The sequence below is a fragment of the Scardinius erythrophthalmus genome, assembly GCF_964197995.2.
Source record: "Scardinius erythrophthalmus genome assembly, chromosome: 16".
Taxonomy (NCBI): Eukaryota; Metazoa; Chordata; class Actinopteri; order Cypriniformes; family Leuciscidae; genus Scardinius; species Scardinius erythrophthalmus.
The window spans coordinates 15,984,929-16,005,072 of record NC_138236.1 but is presented as its reverse complement, the minus strand read 5'-3'; the positions used below and the strand labels follow the sequence as shown (position 1 = coordinate 16,005,072).

General features: G+C 38.3%; 1 protein-coding gene across 1 annotated transcript in view; it reads left to right on the top strand.

Annotated features, from left to right (window-relative positions):
- Positions 1–494: 494 nt before the first annotated feature.
- mindy3 (MINDY lysine 48 deubiquitinase 3) overlaps positions 495–20,144 on the top strand; it is a 55,416-nt gene continuing 35,766 nt past the window's right edge. Inside the window, exons 1-10 of the mRNA XM_081388153.1 lie at positions 495–1,288; positions 1,699–1,778; positions 3,903–3,963; positions 5,223–5,399; positions 5,640–5,691; positions 8,709–8,823; positions 9,483–9,556; positions 9,831–9,910; positions 10,188–10,258; positions 14,992–15,072. Of these exons, the coding sequence (XP_081244279.1) occupies positions 1,195–1,288; positions 1,699–1,778; positions 3,903–3,963; positions 5,223–5,399; positions 5,640–5,691; positions 8,709–8,823; positions 9,483–9,556; positions 9,831–9,910; positions 10,188–10,258; positions 14,992–15,072 (885 nt within the window). The 5' untranslated portion in view covers positions 495–1,194. The remainder of the gene's footprint in view (positions 1,289–1,698; positions 1,779–3,902; positions 3,964–5,222; positions 5,400–5,639; positions 5,692–8,708; positions 8,824–9,482; positions 9,557–9,830; positions 9,911–10,187; positions 10,259–14,991; positions 15,073–20,144) is intronic.

The following is a 20,144-nucleotide window of genomic DNA, read 5'->3' as shown; positions in this document are numbered from 1 at the left end:
AAAAATTAAAAAGAAAAGAAAAGAAAAAAAAGAGAGATTTGATGACCACCAGTCTTTTTTCTTTTTTACTTATTATTTTGTTAATTTATACACATAAATTAATCCCATAGTAGTTACCCCAAAGCAACATTTTGCCAGAGGGCTATATGTAAATATGCAGTATTCATGTATATTTACAATGTATAGGTGTTATATTATCTAGGGGAGGAAACCATCTGTTATTCACTGCACACTTTATAGGCTTAGAAGGTAACACTGTCGGCAAGAAATCACTATAGCCTCTGTGGGTGCGCCTACTCCACTGTTGGTATTTTAAGAATTTATGGCTGCCTAATCTCTTTCTTATGTAACATTGCTTAGCCAAGATTACAGTATATTCAAGCTCAGCCTCCGTTTTGTAGGCGGGCAAAACAAGACGTCATCGTTGCTATGTGATTGATCGACGGGACAGCCAATCAAATATTTTTCTCGCTCAACGTCACCAGAACCTTCTCGATTTGAACCAATCTCTCACAAAGTCGAACTTGAGGTGGAGGAACGTAGTAAATAAACTGAATGGATCATAGAGCACTCTGCAGTTACCACAGCGAGCAGTTTACATTGAAATCCTCAGTATTTTCTCGCGGTGTTCTCGAGTGGAGTTGACAGTCGTTGGCTACTCTTAAAATAGGCGGTCGGAGGAAAGAACTAAACGTTGTTGTTGTTTTTTTGACGTCTAGGTAACGTTAATGTAGCAAGCCACAGACCGTATGGTGAGTGAGTTACTTCAATGAGGACATACCAGGCCTGTCTAGTTAAACAGACAGAACAGAAACCTTGAATTAAGGAAGCGAATACTGGATAAGACGTAAGATAACATTAATTTCATACACAAATTAAACCCTTATGAGGTTAACAGAGCGGTTGTGGTGTGTTGTCGCTATAGAGGCTGTGTATTCATAATCCAACGTTCTTTCACGATTTTTGGCGCGAGCGTTCTATAATTCGTCGCTCACGGGACAGTTTACGCACCAGTAGCGCATCTGTGGCCAATGCCACCAAAGCAAAATCTTTAAGATTCAGCGGAACACAAAAGCAGGCCAGGACGAGTGTGCTAGCCACGTCGCGTGCACTACAGTGGTTAGCTGTCACAAGGATCTCCATTGGTCTTGATGCTTGGTTTTGAGTTCTTATCAACGAAGATCAAGAGACGAAATGTCAGATACGAGTAAAGAAGTAGTGGATCTGGTGTGGGGCAGACCAAGTGGCGGAGGAGTGCCTGCATCCCTCTTCCGCAGGTGGTCTCAAGGTAACGTTAAGCGATCGGAACAGATTTTAAAACAAAAGGCATCATACACATGCCGACTTTGTAAAAGGTTATAGAGTAAAACTAAACATAATACAGTAAATTAGTGAGGATCACACTTATCCAGGCTTTTCTAGTTTTTCCGGATGGTAAAAAATCTGAGCAAAAGTCATGTTGTGTAATCCAGCCTGAATGCTGACTCAAATTATGGAGGTTGAATCTCATTTTCAAGGATATAACGTTACATCCATTACTTGTGTTGTAAAAAAATTCTGTAGTTGTCAGCAAAGAAGACCTATGCCAAGTCCATTTTACTTCACATTGACTGCTTGCCCAGTTGAATTGTGATGAATTGCTTAACTGAGACTTGTGACATTGACTAAGTTTTGTGTTCACTGCATTTCTTTCCACAGGCTTTGTGTTCACTGAGGCTGAGCGCTCTGCACTGGAGCAGTTTGAAGGCGGACCGTGTGCTGTCATTGCACCTGTACAGGTATTCAACTTTCTCTCAAACCTTATTTTTATTCATAGGTTATGATGATGTTCAATAATGAATCGTCAACACCCATGGCTTTGTATAGTACAAACATAAAAGCTGCATTGTAGTGATGTAGTATACAGGTTGGTGACAAATTACAAAAAAATCTGGGTCAACTGCAACCATGCTGAACAATTTTGAACTGACATCTTACAAGCACTCTCCACCGCTATCATTAAAACACCCAATAAAGGAATACCTTTGGAAGAATGGATTTCTGCCAGCACATGTTTACCTTATTAAAGAGTTTCTTTCTTCTTCTGAACACAAAAGAAGATATTATAAAGAATGTTGGTAACCAGACAGTTGACGGCACCCATTGACTTCCAAAGTAGGAAAAAAAAATACTATAGAAGTCAATGGCTACCGTCAACACTCCAACGTTCTTCAAAATGTCTTCTTTTGTGTTCAACAGAAGAAAGAAACTTAACTCATACAGGTTTAGAACAACAGGGTGAGTAAATGATGGCAACATTTAAATTTGTGGGTGAACTATCACTTTAAGACACTTCATTTAGGTTTTTCCTTTCATTTGTCAGCTGAAAGAAGGGGAGGGGGGAGATATTAATACCTAAGTAAAATAAATAAATAGCCAAAGCTATAACATTCATGTAACATGTGGGTGGCACTGCCAATAAAGCACCTAAAAGCTGTCACAAAGAACCGGCAAAAGTAATGATTATGAATTTGTTAAATATAGCAAGGAGACATTTTAATTGTTTATTAATAAACAAGTATTTTCTGTGTCGGCTGCAAAGATGAAGTTGACGATGCTGACTCGCGATCTTCGCAGTAGTGAATGCGCCAGAGAGAAATGCACATTTCATACGGACTACATAGTTTTGTTTCGTTTTGAATTGTTCTGTTTAAAAGTAGATATTTCAAGCTTTCTGTAGACAATAGATATATTTCTCAGGTCTGTGAGGCAAGTATGCTGAGTTTCGGTTCATTTATGAGACGAGCTCCAGTTCACGCGCCTGCACCTCCGTGTCGTGATTATCTATTGTCTGCTATATTTATTTTTATTTATTGGATTTATTTATTAAATCCAGGTAATTGGTTGATGAAACATTGCTTAAAATTAACATACAATTAATACAAAACGAAATGAACTTTAAAGAAAGGCTTTGTGCTTTCTGTTTGAGGTGTCTGTGAAAGTTTTAAAGCAGTCTTTTAGTGCCGCTTTCAGAGCGCTCACGTCCGTAACCGGGAACTGACACGTCCGTAACATTGTTTTTTCCTCATAAATGTGAACACGAAAAATAAAATAAAATAAATATATTATGTTCTGTGGAGAGCCAACCCTTCTTCATCCGGTGGGTGGTTTTGGTTTGCGCAGTGTAATTCACAGAATTACTAAAAAATATTTTGGCACCTAAAAAAAAATTGTCACGTCCGTAATGGAAATACATGTGTGTTCCCCTCATATTAAATATAAAATGCATGTGTAGACTTATATTTTTCTAATGTCTGGACTCCTTTATTAAGGGAGTATGGATATATAAACAGAAGTTTTAATATATTGGTATTAAATGCATTTTCTGAGAATTTATATTTCAAGTTTGTAATGCAAGTGTCATGTCCATAATGCTGGAATTGCCCAATTTTAAATAATTTATCCTCATCTAGTTTTGTGGTGTAGGTATACGTATTTTATAATGTTAACTTCAAATAATACTAATAGTAATTTGAAGATGTGGTAGCTTTAGATCTGAACGGGATCAATAACTCTGGGAGTTGGAAGGGGTGTGTCGCGATTCTGCCTGCTCTGAGTATCACAATTTCGGTTTTATATCGCGTATCGTTACAGCCCTACAAAGTCGACAAGTGTAATGCCTAGTGTTTTAAAATTTGTTAAGTTATTAGGCTAAGTCATTGCTATATATATTAGAGATTTTAGTCTTGCACTGACAGTCCATTTCTATCACAAATGCTGCATGATTTGCGTATGATGTCCTACCCTATTCTCTAACTCTGTTTGTAATACTGTGGTGTTGACATGCTATTTTGTCAGATTGTTCCTATTGGCTTGTTAAGTGGAGCCCTAATGATTTGTGTGTTTTGTTTGCTATTTTTCAGGCTTTCCTGTTGAAGAACGTTCTGTTTAACACTGAAGGCTCAAACTGGAAAGATATTTCAGGTTTGCTGTGCATTATTTTAAAGAGAATTCCACCTTGTTTCCACTTTTGGGTACCCAAACCAGGCACTTGAGAGCATCTCAAACCGTTTTTAGCATGGAGTGATAATCTCAGCCTACTCTAAATCCTGTTTCAGGTTCTGAACATAAGTCATTGTAGGGTATTCTTTTCTGTTATTGAAAAAGACCATGTAATAATTCATGAACAATAAATATAATGTGAGTTTTTTTGCAATATGTCAATAGTTATTGATTTTTTTATTGGTTTCTGCTTGATATAAGTTATTATGCAGACTACACAAAAGAAAATTATAATTTCACTCTATAAAATTAGTGCTCTAAAAACCTTGTATTACCAATTATCCATAATATTAGTTTTATTTTGTCCTATTTTATAGATCACTTTTAAAGGAAGAACCGTTGTGTTAGACTGTCCTTTGTTTTATAGCTAAAGTAATTTTTTTTCTCCTCCCGTCGTCGTTTCCTCACTCCTTTTGTGTTGATCATATTTCACATTCTTAGATGTTGCTCTCATTAGTATGTTGTGTACATTTTGTATCCTGCTTGGAATGCTTTCATAAATGAAGAAAAGAACAGTCTTATCCTAGTAAATTACACTTTCATTTTCATGTTTGTCCAATATATTTGGCTGACAGTTTATATAGAAGCAGGGCTCGAAAATAAGGAGTGCCCAATGGCCAGGGGCCAGCGTAAACAACACTTGGGACAGCTGACGGAACTGTCACTTACCCGATCTGGCCAGTGCTGCATCATCACTAAAATCTATCATTTGCACATGTTTTAAGCCTTGCCAGTTTGACACTTTCCCTGCCATTGATGGAATTTTCCAGCTTTCTGAGTTTTCATAGTTATGCGGTAGGGGGCTCTATTACGCATCTTCTTGCGGTCAGTATGCACACTTTTGCCGAGCCTGCACTGAAGCAAGCTCCGCAGCAGACTTCTTCATGACTGTCAAAGCGGTGTTATGTCACAAAAGTGCAGACTGGCCGGAAGACCGCAAGTGTTTAGGGTGCCATTTGGGACAGGGCCAAGTATGATGGAAATAGAACGGCATTAGTTTATCTTCTGGAATTTTTGTCATGTTGCATTGTACTGCATCCTGTGTAGACAGCTTTACTGATGATAATAGGTTCTATCTGCTTTTGTCACATTGTGTTGCGCTGCTCGTGTCTGGTGTCAGTCAGTGCTACATCTTTATTGCAGCTTAGCAATCAGATGCATGGCTTGATGTTCCCCTACAGAGGAAGAGCAGCGGACGGTCCTGTGCTCCACCCTCAGTGAGATTCTGGAGTCAGCGTCCCTCAATAAGACAAAGGCATTTCACCTGGCCACCTGGCCTCGTGATAAAACCACAGAGAGCAGTGACATCACAGACAGCCACCCAGAGCCCGAGTCCAGCCAAACTACTGATACACCAAGTAAGAGAATTTGTAGCTGTCTTTCTGGATGTTGTACAGATACTGAACAAGACTACATGCCAGTGTTTGAATAATACCTAACAATGATCCCTAATGTTTGGTTGATTATACACAGCATGTTGGTCTAAACTTGATGAGTTGTCTTTACTCATTAACAGTGAACAGTGATCTTACAAATAATTTCTTTGGATTGTTGTGTCTTGTTAAATGCATTTGTGTTTTTGCATGGTGTGTGTTTAGCTGCTTTGGCTGCTGAGGAGCTTGGCTTTGAGAGGTTTCACAGCGTCATCCAGTAAGTGCACAAAAACTCTTTTCACGCAGCGTCACTTTTGTTTCTCTTTTTTCTAGGGATGCACCGAATGTTCGGCAACCAAAATTATTCGACCCAAAAAAAGCACTTTCGGTGTTCGGCCGGATAAGTAAAAAGACCGAATAAATTTTGCCGAACAATGACGTTTTTGATGACGCGATCTAGGGTTGTGCCGATAGACGATAGTATCGTGTATCGACGATAGACAGAGATATCGCCGATGGCAGATGCCTTTGACGATATCAATACGATAATTGGCTCGTTTTCCTATTAATGTATTAAATCATTATTATTATTATGAAGCTAGTATAGTTACAATTATATTTGCCTTGCCTAAATTCATAACAATAACCACACTTGCGACATCACATAACCACACATGCGACGTCACCGACGCGCGCGTATGAGGACTCCTCAAAGAAAATATTTTTAAAACAGACTAAAAAAAACTACATCCCACAACGAAATTTAATTGCAAGGTGATCCATTCACAAATTGCCAAGAGTGCTTGTTTTAACAGACGCATCATTCTTATACAGAGCCAAGATGAAGACGCGGCATCGTTGTTCGTCAGTATTTTGTTTCCATAGCACATTAACAAAATATTTAATGACAGTAAAAACACTGAAAACAGTACAATTACAAAATATTAATTATAATAATAATATCAATAAAATTATATAGGCCGCCTAGGCCTAATAAAGTTACACGAAGCATCTGTTGAACTCTGCCTGTGAAAATCACAAGCAACTTCAAACTTGTTTAACAAGAAATATTCTTCTATTTTTTTCACTGTCAATAATTTAAGTCCACAAGAGAAATATTAAGCCAGTAAATTAAGATGCTGTAGCCTACCGTTATATCCACCGTCGTCTCTGAGAGAACGCGCCGTTAATGCAGTGAAAGCGCAGTCCGTTTCTGCTTTCACTTTCAGGGAATGAGCGCGTTTACATGCACGTTATTAACTCGATTATGCTGAATAAACTGACAATGCATGTGGTCATGTAAACGGATTAACCCCATCAGAGTCAAGTCATAAGTAAGTACCGATCGACTTTTAGATTTTTGCCTCTGATATCTCCCGGCATTTAAAACCCGCGTTATTTGGGCTTATTGAAGTGCGGTGCGCATAAGTGAAGTGCATCCAGACAGAGGAGGACATATCGCAGACTCCGACTCTTTCTTGACCCAATAAATTAAAACGTGTTTTCATGATCTCGTGCAGAAGCAGCCTACAGTCAAAATGCTGCATCTGTAACGGCATGAGAGGATAATGTGTGTCCGTAAATTTCCGTAAAAAACCGTAAATCGGTTCTGATTAGTTCGGTTCGAGAAATCTCCAACGGGGGGGGGGGGGGTCTGATTAATTCGGTTCGAAAGTAGAGATAAAATCCCGAGGCACACACGCACACTAGCGCACACACGCAAGGTCTCTCGCTCCCTCTCTCTGCCGTGCGTAGCGCGCGCTCTTGCTTCCGGGAGATTTTAACTGATTTGCGGGCATCAGGGAGCCGCTATCAATATGCGGGAGACTCCCGGAACTTCCGGGAGACTTGGGATGTCTGCAATGCAGTTTGTTGTTGTAGGCATACAGAATTAATTCTTTCAACAGTCAGTTATAGGCCTAACGTAGGCTATTCAAGAAGGGGGCTTCAAAGATGGCCAAATAAAAAAATTATTTTACTAATTTATTTATTTTAAGTTATAGTGTGCTTTGTTTGTATAATATCTGCTGGAATGTTAAAAAAATGTTCAGTGTTAAATAAATATTTTTTAATTGTATTTTTGTTATTTGATTTTTTTTTTTTTTTTCTGAAAAGCAAGACGAAATAGTGAAAAGCACATTTTAATTATTTAATTAATGCAATGGTGAAAAAATTGAGAAAATAAATGGAAAAACCTTCGGCCAAGCGTTTCGTTATTCGGCTTCGACCAAGAATTTTAAAGGTCCCGTTGCATGCGATTCCATGTTTCAAACTTTAGTTAGTGTGTAATGTTGCTGTTAGAGCATAAATAATATCTGTAAAATTATAAAGCTCAAAGTTCAATGCCAAGCGAGATATTTTATTTAACAGAAGTTGACTACAAAAAACGGCTTGATTGGACTACACCCCTCTACATCCTGCATTGGTGACATCACCAGAACCGTTTCTTGACTAACCTCCGCCCACAGGAATGCTCCCTCAACTCTACTGGCTACTTGCGCACTTCTTATAACTTAGCCTACTGTGTTTACTCAGCTCTTACGGTGATTTTCTGAAGTAAAACTGACGCTTCATCTTTTGTGTGATGTACAATAAACTTTATTAAACTCATCAGTACATGTTTGATCATCATTCAGACAGCAGACTTGTAGGCTATTAATAAATAATGGATACATAGCCTACAAGCAGATGACAAATACGTTATAATAACCGTAATTAAACTACTAAACCATACCTGTTTCATCTCTATACAGCAATCTGACTCTGTAGGCATTATTGTCCGACTCGAAATGAACGCCGTTACTGAGAGTTTCTGATATTATCATCATTCCGTGAGATGAATTTGTCCTGACAGACTGAGCACGAGCTCATGAAGCTCCGCCCCCTGTGTCGTCCAGCAGCAGCTCATTTGCATTTAAAGGGGACACACTGAAACGGCTCGTTTTTCTGAGCCCCAAAAAATGTCAATTTAAACATGCTGTAAAAAATGATATGTTGGGTATTTTGAGCTCAAACTTCACATACACACTCTGGGGACATCAGAGACTTATTTTACATCTTGTGAAAAGGGGCATAGAACGGGACCTTTAATTTCGGTGCATCCCTACTTTTCTAATGTCTTTTCCTTGTCCTACAAATATACAAATCACTGGTTCATACAAATTTCATACAAATTTACTTCGGGCTCAGCTTGAAATAAAGCTTTAGTCTAAATTGGTCTGTAACTCATGACATTATACCTACAGTAAGGATCTTCCCCAGTTGACAGTCACATTGTGGTTACTCCTTCCTCAGGAAGAGGACTCTCAGGACTGTTGCGGAGTTGAGAGAGGCTGTGTTGTCACTATACGACACCTGGAAGAACAAATTCGGAGTTCTCCTTTTCCTGTACTCAGTCATACTTACAAAGGTATAACTTTACATTTCCCCACCCCTAAAAGGTCTGCATTTGTTTGTTCCATTGAAACAAGAGAATGAGCTTGCATGGTAAACCTTTCTCATCTACACTAACATTGGGGCCTGTATTTTTTAAATGTTTTTGAAAGAATTCTCTTATGCTCAACAAGGCTGCATTTATTTGATCGAAAATGCAGTAAAAAAATGCATTTTTGTGAAATATTTTTACATTTTAAAAAAGCTGTTTTTATCTTAATATATTTCAAAATGTAAATTATTATTTTGATGACAAAGCTGATTTTCAGCATCATTACTTCAGTCTTCAGTCACGTGATCCTTCAGAAATCATTCTAATGCTTATTTGTTGCTCAAGAAACATTGCTCATTAATATCAATGTTGAAAACAGTTGCGCTGTTCTATATTTTTGTGAAACCCGTCATACATTTCAGGATACTTTGATTAAAAAGTTTTGTAACATTGCTAATGTCTTTACTGTCTCTTTAGATCAATTGAATGCATCCTTTCTGAATAAAAGAAATTGCTGACTCCAAACTTTTGTTAGAGTACATGAAAAATTTTGCCCAGCTAACTATGTTATTCGCTAGCTAGCTATGTTCATCCATTATGTGTGTGTGATTTTACTTATGCTGTAACTTCTAACTTTTTTGAAGGGGATTGAGAACATAAAGAATGAGATTGAAGACACCTCTGAACCTCTGATTGACCCTGTGTATGGCCACGGCAGGTAAAATACATGCTGAGAGATCAAGTTTTTTATATTATCATTGCTTAGACTGTTAGGCTGCTGTTTTTATTGCATTGTAACCTTGTAGATGGATCTTGCGTTGCCATAGGATAATGCTGGTCTTTAGCCCTATATATATATATATACATTTAAACTCACATTTTAGCACATTTAAACTCTAAAAGTCTTAATTTAAATGTATTTAAGTATAGTTATCGTATATTTATACTAGTGAATGCTGACTGTTCCATGGTCTTTCTTTCTATACTTTTAGCCAAAGTCTAATCAACCTGCTGGTCACAGGTCATGCTGTGTCTAACGTGTGGGACGGTGATAGAGAATGTTCTGGAATGAGTATGCTTCATATTTTTGCTGAATAATAATCTGTTGACATGCTGTTTGTTTTAAATAACTCGATTCAAAGTAGGTAATCAGTTGTTCTGCTGTTGCAGCCCACTTGGTGGCAGCATTATCAAATGTTTTGCTCAAGGTTTAGCACACTTAACATAGGCCTGCTGATTGAATAAGTTACAGAATTGCTAAGGTCATTAGGTTTTAGTGTTTTATTTTAGACTGTTATTTTTGTACAGTTGACAGAGGAATTATTATTTTATTTTTATTTGTTCTCTAGAGCTTCATGGCATCCATCAGCAGGCCTCTGTTGGCTTCCTCACACTAATGGAGTCACTGCGCTATTGCAAGGTGGGTATCTACTCATACACACCCTCACAGGAGCTTACAGTATAATTCATGTGCTATAGATGATGTTTCCACTATCTGTAGTGTTGATAAATTTGGAGACCAATTTTGGCACGTGTTGTGTGAAAGATGCGGAGTGTCCACATTAGGGTTGGGCCGATAGACGATGCCATCATTCATTGCGATGGCTGAGTCGACATCGCGATCCCCCCCCCCCCCCATGTTTCCATGGTGACGCGTCATGCTTGGCACGTGATCACAGCCAAAATAGCGCTGTATGACAGATGTAGCGATTTTATTTCTAAATATTAACAAACTTGCTTACCATGTCATCAACTTTTACAAACTATTCTATTCCGATTCTCAAATACGTGTGAGTGAGTTTGTTTTGTCATTTAAAAACCTTTATAAATGAGATCGATCTGTAACAGGAGATGGGCGCTGCCATGTTTGTTTGGGCCGTAGTTCAGAGATTCCTGTCTGTTGGATTTATTAAAGCACATGAATTCTCCCCAAATACATGAAAGTAAGTGACTGGTGAACTGGGAGAAGAATAGAGTAAACTTTATAGTTACTTACACTGTGTATCTGATATGAATAAAACACGTTGGCAAATATATTTGAATGGATTGTTATTGCTGCTTCCATAGACACCATTGTGTATTTTACAAACTATAAATGTATTGTTTTGCTATAAATTATATGTATTTAAATGTCTGAAACCTAAAATAAACATTATGTGGTTAAAAACACTGAATAGTTGTGATATATGACAAGCGCTGAGCGCGTCCGTCTTTGGCTCAGCACCAGCCATAGTAGGGCTGTGCAAAAATATCGATACAGCTAACTATCGCGATATTTTTTTTCACGATAGTGTATCGATATTTCAACCTCTAGTATCGATATAAAAAAATAAATAAATAAATCATCAAATCCCTCTGTGTTCGTCAAACGACCTCCTCCGCCGCTGCTGTAGTTGTCGCTGACTCACGACAGTTGTCAACTGTCACTCAACTGTCCAGTTGTATGAGGCGCCGGACTGGACAAAAGCGAAGCGAACTGCGCGAGCGAGCAACACAGCTCGAGAGAGACCGAGTGTATCCGCGCGCGAGAGAAACCGAGTGTGTCTGCGTGCGAGAGAAACCGAGTGTGTCTGCGTGCGAGAGAAACCGAGGGTGTCTGCGTGCGAGAGAGGGTGTCTGCGTGCGAGAGAAACCGAGTCCGAGCATTAGTATTGGACTGGTACATACATAGTAATATAATTACTATATAAGAGGCATGGAAGTTCGATTAATGGACAACAATAATCAGTGCAAACGTCTTGTTTTGAACTATTGTTTAATAAATATAAATAATTCGAGCACATAAACTTCCATATGGAGGATTAAATAAGATTGAATGTATGTAGTAATAATATATAAATATTATATAAGAGGCATGGACGTTCGATTAATGACGTTCGACAACAATATAAATAAAAACAACAATTAAATTATTATAAACAATAGTTCAAAACAAGACGTTTGTAGTACTGATTATTGCTGTCCATTAATCGAACTTCCATGCCTCTTATAGTATATAATATTATGTACCAATTAGGCTACTAATGCTGGGGCACACTCGGTCTCTCTCGCGCGCAGACACACTCCGACTCTCGCGCACTGTCGCTCGCGCACGCAGACACACTCGACACAATGCAAATACCTTTGCAAATAAATTGGAATTTAAGTTTTTGTCTGCTGAGTTATCAATATAATGTGATACACATACCAGAATACCCCAGGTGGTACAAACAAAGTTGTATATTCAGCTCTATTTCTTTCTTTTTTATTACATTTTTTATTTAAAAAAAAATATATATTGCAATATATCGCAATATGTATTGTATTGTATCGTATCGTGATATATCGTATCGTGACCCATGTATCGTGATATGTATCGTATCGTGAGGCCCTTGCCAATACCCAGCCCTAAGCCATAGTGCGTAAGCACAGTTTGAATCTGGCAGTTATGTCACGTCACTGTACATTCGCTCCTTAGTGGTCAGCTGCTGCAGAGCGTGCCAAAATTGAAATTGCTGATGAGATGTAGAGGAAAATATCTAGTGGAAAATGAGAATGTTACGTTAACATTCCCTCCTCCCCCTGCGCGATGTCATCGTCCATCGCGATGTTTCACTGTAGACATCATCTGATGCCAAATTGGTAGACATCGCCCATGCCTAGTCCACATGCCAAAACTCACAGTTTGTTTGTGGGTTTGCTATTTTCTAGCTGTATATCTCACAGGGATTTTGTGAAGCGTGATTGCAACATAATAGCCTACTAAAATACTGACTGTGACATTCTTCACTCTATATTTTACACAGTTTTGGTGCATGAAGAATTTTTTTGTTGGGGAAGAAACTATTTCTGTGGGTTTATTCTCACACACAAAACAATTATGTAACTTCTGCATTGGAAAAGGGAAAATCTGTTGTCTTTTCTAGTTTTAGGTTGTTTTTACCAAGATTTTATTATTATTATTATTATTATTATTATTATTATTATTATTATTTATTTATTTATTTTATTTTATTTAAGTATTTTAAGACAGTATCATTACCATACCTAGCCTGCATTACTTAAGTTTTTTTATTAACAGAAATATGGAGTATTGAGATATTAAATTCATTTACTAGAACATTCAAGTATTTCATTCTGTGTGTTCAATATAAACGATAGTTATTGAGGGGGGAAAGGAAATCCTTTTTTTTTTTCTACAATTATAAATAATAACTTAATTCAATCATTTTACGTCATCCTCTCCAGCCCCCTTGAACTGAGACCTTCAATTATTTAGATAATATTCAGTTTTACTAGTTCTTTTTTCAGAAGGTAAATGGTTCCCGTCTCCCTAAAGCAAAAGTATACTTCGGACGTCCGACCATACAAAGGTGAATGTTGAGACCGAAGAGTCCACTAGGTTACAATATGCACAGTTGTGATTTTATTGTGCAGTAGTCAAAGAAGAGTGCGTACAGATGGATGCAAAACAACACGCTGTTCAAAGTACCGAAAATAAATCAGCATATCATTCTCCATCTTTTGTTTTGGTTCTAAACTTTGCATGCAATGGTGGATCTGCTACTTTTCCTCTCTCTTTCCGAGCGAATGTCTTGTAAATGACACGACTCAGTGCTGCCCTCTGATGTCTGATAGAATATAAAAAACAATTGTACTGTGCATATGTCGAATGTGTCCATCCACGGTTGAGTTTCAAAACTGTAGACACGACTGTGCTTGAGACTGAGTGAAACGTGGAAAATTAAGTATACCCGGGCCTTAACATCTTTTTAAATGCTAATGTGCCCTCTAAATCCCAAACATCTGAAATTTCAGCCAACAACACCTGGCACACTCACATCCTGTTGGAATGGCCCTATTGTTTTAACTTGTGGATAAAGTAATTAAGAAGTTGCTTTATTTTGAATGGCACTGTGCTAAGCAGAGCTTCAGGATATGTGCAGTCAGTTGTGTTTGGATTAGAAGAACGCAGGAATGTATCGCCTCATATTTAGAACCATCTGAGCCCCCATCACAATATTCATGATCTTTTTAATCCGCACACCCCTGGATCGCTTCCCCCACCCAAATCTGCTGCTGATATTCACCTGTTGAGTGATGGGAGATGAGTGTGAGGGCTTTCAGTGTTTGAATGCATGGCTGGAGATGGAGCTGTAGGCAGAGTTACACTTTGAACTGAAGTTGTTGTTTTTTTAACTGCTGATTTGGTTTTCGTTGGTGGATATGGTTTTTATATGTATATCAGGGGTGGGGAACCTTTTTCAAATCAAGAGCCTTTCATGTACACTACCGTTCAAAAGATTTAGTTCAGTAAGATGGGGTTTTTTTTGTAAAAAGATTAAAACTTTTTCAGCAAGGGTAGATGCATTAAATTGATCAAAATTGTCAGTAAAGACATTATGTTACAAAAGGTTTCTATTTAAAGTAATGTAGTTCTTTTGAACTTCTGTTCTTTTCTATTCTTTTCTAATCCTGAAAAACTGCACAATGGTTTTCACAAAAATATTAAACTGTTTTCAACATTTATTATAAGAAATGTTTCTTGAGACCTAAATCAGCATATTAGAATAATTTCTGAAGGATCATGTGACACTGGAGTAATGGCTGAAAATTCAGCTTTGCCATCACCAAAATAAATTACATTTTAAATTGTATTAAAATAGGTTACTGTATTTACTGTATTATTTGTCAAATAAATGCAGCCTTGCAATACATTGCATGCGTCATAACGTTGATTAAGCATAACTTGCATTTAATGTAATGGATGAAACTGCATTGACCTACATTGTGGAATGAAATTAATTGATTCTGAGCATGCTTGTTATGAAACATCAGAGAAAAAAGATTTAAGAGGCCGGATGTTTCCCTACCCCTGATGTAGATCATTAACTACATGTTTCAGTGTTCCTATAATACACTCAACATTGATACAATTCTAATGAACATTGTAGCATAGTGTAAAATGGTTTCAAAACATTTTTATCCAATCCATAATGAAGGTCCAAAATAAGCCAAATGATTTAGTAGTTGGCCATTCTTATGTGTTACCAATCATCTTATCGCAGTGAATCAACCTGTTCGTGATGGTTCTGGAATGTAGCTGGCCAGGCCGTCATGGCATCGGTATGGAGACTGGCGCTCAACCGCTTTTTCTTTTTTCTGCTTTTAAAGGTTGGCTCTTTCCTCAAATCTCCAAAATTCCCTATTTGGATCCTTGGCAGCGAGACTCATCTCTCAGTATTTTTCACTAAGGTGAGTTAAGAAAATAATCTCCTTTCTTCCTTCCAGCACTCTTCTACTTTTTCTTCATCTTATCTGAAAAAGTCTGGCAGTTTGCTATCTTTTATTTCGTTATTGAGTGAAGACTCAGAAACACAAGAATGTGCTTGCTAATAGATTTAGTGCTCTAGGCGTCTTCTGGAAGAGAAAAGAAGGAGAGTATGGGATGCATGATGAGAGGCAGAAAAGGGTGTGTCCTGGCCTCAGCCCACGTGAAATGGTCAGCAAAGGGTTTCTAATGTGAGGTGTGTCTCAGGTCTGAGTGGGAATGTCAGTTCATGTAATTTTAGTACTCCGTGTTGTTAAACCTTGTCCTTATGATGTATGTGACAACTGTATAACTGCTGATCCCACAGCCCTCCAGAGTGTTCCTTTGTGGTTGCTAGGCTGTTATGGGTAGTCTCTAATAGGGCTGCACGATATGAGGAAAAGCTGCGATGTGCGATAACATTGTTTAATATTGCGATGATGATATGACGCGATAAATATTCAAATGTGAATGTTAGCTATACTGTTCCCATGTCTTAGTGCTTTATAGGTTCTTTGCATGATAGGTCAAACGTTTATTACCTGCCTGGTTCAGATTACACAATTTTAGCGTGATTTTGGCACGATCCGTTTGACATAGTGTGTCATGGGGATTCGTAAACGACAACGGTCGTCGGGACGCAAGATTCGATCGTTTCACTTTGTATAGAGAGCCTAAGTCCCGCCCCTCCGCTTCCGGCTCATGGGACCTTACTTCGGAAAAAATATGTATGGAAGTCAATGGCGAGAGATAACTTATCTTTTTATTCCGTCTGAACTGTGCCCTGAACTACACATATGATGTTTGTCAATTTAAAAGGTAATTACAGGGTTCCCACGGGTCATGGAATTTCTGGAATGTCATGGAATTTGAAAAGGTCTATTCCAGACATTGAAAGTCAGGGAATTTTATATATTTTTTGTCCAAGTCATGGAATATCAGGGAATTTAGTTTGTTGCTTTAAATTTTAGTTTCCATTTATCAAAATGTAATTTTTCTATAATGATTTTTTTATCGCACCTATGCAAAAATAATAATACGGACTTTGATTTGATTGTCTGCTATATATTTGCTTCTCATTTATTAAATACAGGCAATTGGTTGATGAAAAATATATTAAAATTAAGATACAATTTATAGAAAACGAAATTCACTTTAAAGAAAGGCTTTCTACAAAACAGAACAGCTCAGTGCTCCGCAAAACAGCAGCCTGTTTTGCCGTTCATTATAGGTCATGGAAATTCATCTTTTTAGTCAGTGAAAGTCAGGGAAAAGTCAGGGAATTTGACATTTGGTTTAGAGTGGGAACACTGTAATTATGAAAGTCAAGAAAGTTGCAGTTTGTCATAAAACAGAAGAGTAACGTTTAGTTTTATGTGAAAATCGCTCAATGAACTACCGGTACATCTCTCGTCTCGCACTATGTACGTAACCAACAGTCTGTGTGCAGTCTGGTACAAAACACTCAAGCATGACGGCGTAACGTTACGATTATAATGTAAGATTATAGAAAAAATGACAGACGTTAGCTTCAGTAAAGTTAGCTTCATTCATTGAGAGAAAAGGTATGACGTCGCATGTGCGCCTTCTGGGTTTGTAGTCTTTCTAATTACGTATTTTCACAGTCTTATACCTCAGCAGTTTTACATCAAGCTGCGACTTTCTTGACTTTAAAATGTATCTTTTAAATTGATAAACATCATATGTGTAAATCAGGGCACAATTCAAACGAGATCAAAATATTTGTTGTCTCTCGCCATTGACTACCATACAATATTTTTCCGAAATAAGGTCCCATGGTGGTCGACCGGAAGGGGAGGGACTTAGGCTCTCTATAGTGTGTCATAGTGGGCGACAACCTACGTCGCGTCTGCGATGCTTCACGACATCACGACAGAAAGACTAGCATGTTTAATTTTTTAACGGTCCTCCACGACGGGTTGAGTATGTGAGCGAGAGTGAGTGTGTGTGAGTGAGTGAGCGTGCGAGCAACAGTTAGTGTGTGTGTGTGCGCGAGTGAGAGTGAGTGAGTGAGCGAGGGACAGTGAGTGTGTGTGTGTGCGAGTGAATGTGTGCGTGTGACGGCACGCGATGACTGTTCGGAAACATAGACAGTATATAAACGGTCGGAAAGCAACGTGTAGTCTGACATGTTTCTTGTCCAAGACATGACAAGAATTTAGGAGTCAAAATCATGTAATCTGACACCGTGACTTTCGTAACAGACACAAAAATCTTGTAATCTGAACCAGGCATCATCGTGTCAGGCTGTCTGTTGCAATGTGTTCATCGCGCGAGTTCATATCGCGATGAAAATTCGATGTATCGTTCAGCCCTAGTCTCTAATATTGTTTGCCCCTAGATATGGCCTGGGTCCCTCTTTCAGTGTATTTTTGAGCTGTTTTATTGTCCCCCAGTTGAGAACTCATCCCATTGCTTGAAAAGTAAAGTAAAGGCCCCGATATACCTCAACTAAATGGTGTGACACCATTTAGAACAAAATCAGGCCAAAATGAAGTTTGTTTGGTGTTCGTTTCGGGTTTTGGAAACAGCTTACCAAAATGAACTTTCCATACATTTTTTTCTCCAGCTAGTAAACGCAATTGAAACTGTATAGTTTAGGTCTGTGGCAGTTTCATGGATGTGCCCTGAGGCTCCACTGCCTTTGACGTAGAGCTGCACAGTCATTAAAAGATTGTGATCTCGATTCAAACATCCAGACGATCTCATTCCAAAATGACAATGTTACGACTGTCTATTAAACCTTTTACAAAATCTCACCTGTACATTCAAATCTGCTTTTGCTTTGATGCTGACCCAGAGAAAGCAGTTAGGCTATCTAATGGATACGCAAATGGATAGGCCACCCAAATGGATATGCAAAGAAAGAAGGCGTAACTTTTATTCTCGCTGTATTATTCAGGGTTCCCATGGGTCCTTGAAATCCTTGAAAGTTTGTGCATCTGAAGAGAAAAAAAAAAGAGAAAAAAAGTCAAGGCCCTGGAAAGTTTGTGAAAATAAACATACATGGAAGGTCCTTGAAAGTGCTTGAATTTATTTTGTTCAAGAAGTTTTCTGGAAACAATTCCATATTATTCCCTCCGGTCCGCTAATGTGTTATTTCGCCAACACTTCGTGGCCTATGCATATTAGCTTGCTTGATTTACGTTAGTTACTCGCATTTACGCGTTACGTTAAGTGTTTCCCACGTGAGGTACTTTGTGTTGCACGTTACCATGACGTTCACGTGCTCACGAAACTACTGTGATGGTATCTCAACGTTTGCTGTTGGACACAACAAACGTGTCCCCACATTAAATCCTTGAATTTGAGGGTATTGGACCTGGAAAGGTCCTTGAATTTGAAGTTAACCAAGGTGTGGGACCCCTGATTATTGTTGCTGCCATGTCGTGGAGATGCTGTGTTTTTTGTTGCGAAAGCCAAACTACTTTTTTTGGCCTTCTAAAAGAGAACACAATTAGAAAAAAGTGTTTAAGCTTTATTTACAACACTGCTCCAGAACAGTACAACCAAAATTTTCGATTGTGTGCTGCGCATTTTTCGGAGGACTGTTTCCAGAACCTGGGAGAGTACAAGGCCGGCTGTGCAAAGGCTGATTCTAAAAAGTGGGGTAATTCCATCTTTGCAAGTACATTCTGGTGCTTCTGACACAGACACAGTCTGTAAGTATGTTTTCATATTTTAAGAATTTGCTACTGACTATTCAAACGCGAGTTTTGAGCAGTATAGAGTAGTACTTGTATGTTGTTTCTACGATCACAAATGCAGACATGGTTTAATGTTTACATAGTGTTCTCACACCTGAAGCGCGATGTATAAATAGACAGTTGTCATTATAATCAGTAATTATGTCCCCAATTAAATAAAACCTTACCAATCTGATACGATCTGGTCCAGTCACGCTGGCAAAGTTGATCAATCAGCTTGGTCATCTGCATTTTCCAGATCAGATTCGGGCTCGAATTGTCATTATTGATACATCACCTGTCATTATTGCTTTGGGAGCTGATGTTCCAAATATGGTAAGGGCCGTGACATTTCCTTATGGTATTTGGGCCAATCACAATGCACTGGATCACTGGCCAATCAGAGCACACCGTGCTTTTCAGAACGATGAGCTTTGTAAAAATTTACACGTTTCAAAAAGGCAGGGCATAGAGGAGCAACAATGATGTACAGTATGTGTAAAATAATGTCTTTTTTTTTTTTACCTAAAACCGCGTAAACACATTGCATTAAACCAAATACACAAAATAATGTTATTTTTTAGAACCATCATAAGACCCCTTTAATACAGGTTTGCAAGGCCCCACAAAATGATGCTGTTTACAAAGAGGTGCCAGCAGGAGGCACTTTAGGAGAGGCAGAAATATAACGGTTGTACACAAAGCAGCGCTCATAAACGCTGCTTTATCAGGAAAGATAAAGAAAGATTAAATGAAAATAACATCAAAACCTTTCTAAAGACAGTCAGTTCACTTTAAAGATACTTTTGTATAACAATACCCGCGCCACGTTTTGACTTTGAAACATGCAGTTCTCATGTTTATTCAACGATGGCAAAGCCTTTTGGAATATATTTGTGGCGGGCAGTGTTGATATTGTGAACCAATGTATGGGAAACACTGCAATATAATTTGACAGCTATCAATTATAGTTTAACCTATCCATCTTCACCGTCACGCTTAGTAACACTATATAGCTGTGCCCTCACCACAGTGCAACAGTGAAAAGGGACCCTCTCAAACAGCGCCGCGCCGCATTCCCAGCATTGTTTAAGCGACATACTGTATACATGTATTGCAGTATGTTAAAAATTCATATAACAAAATTAAACACCGGTATTCGGTATGAGCCGGTATACTGCCCAGCACTAGCTTGGATCAAAACAATAAAAAGCAGTGTTCTCTACATGCTTTCTTACATATCCTAGAATCCCCCGCATTAACCCCATCAATGCCAAAGCAAAGGAAAAACAGTAAATTGCAAGTATCAC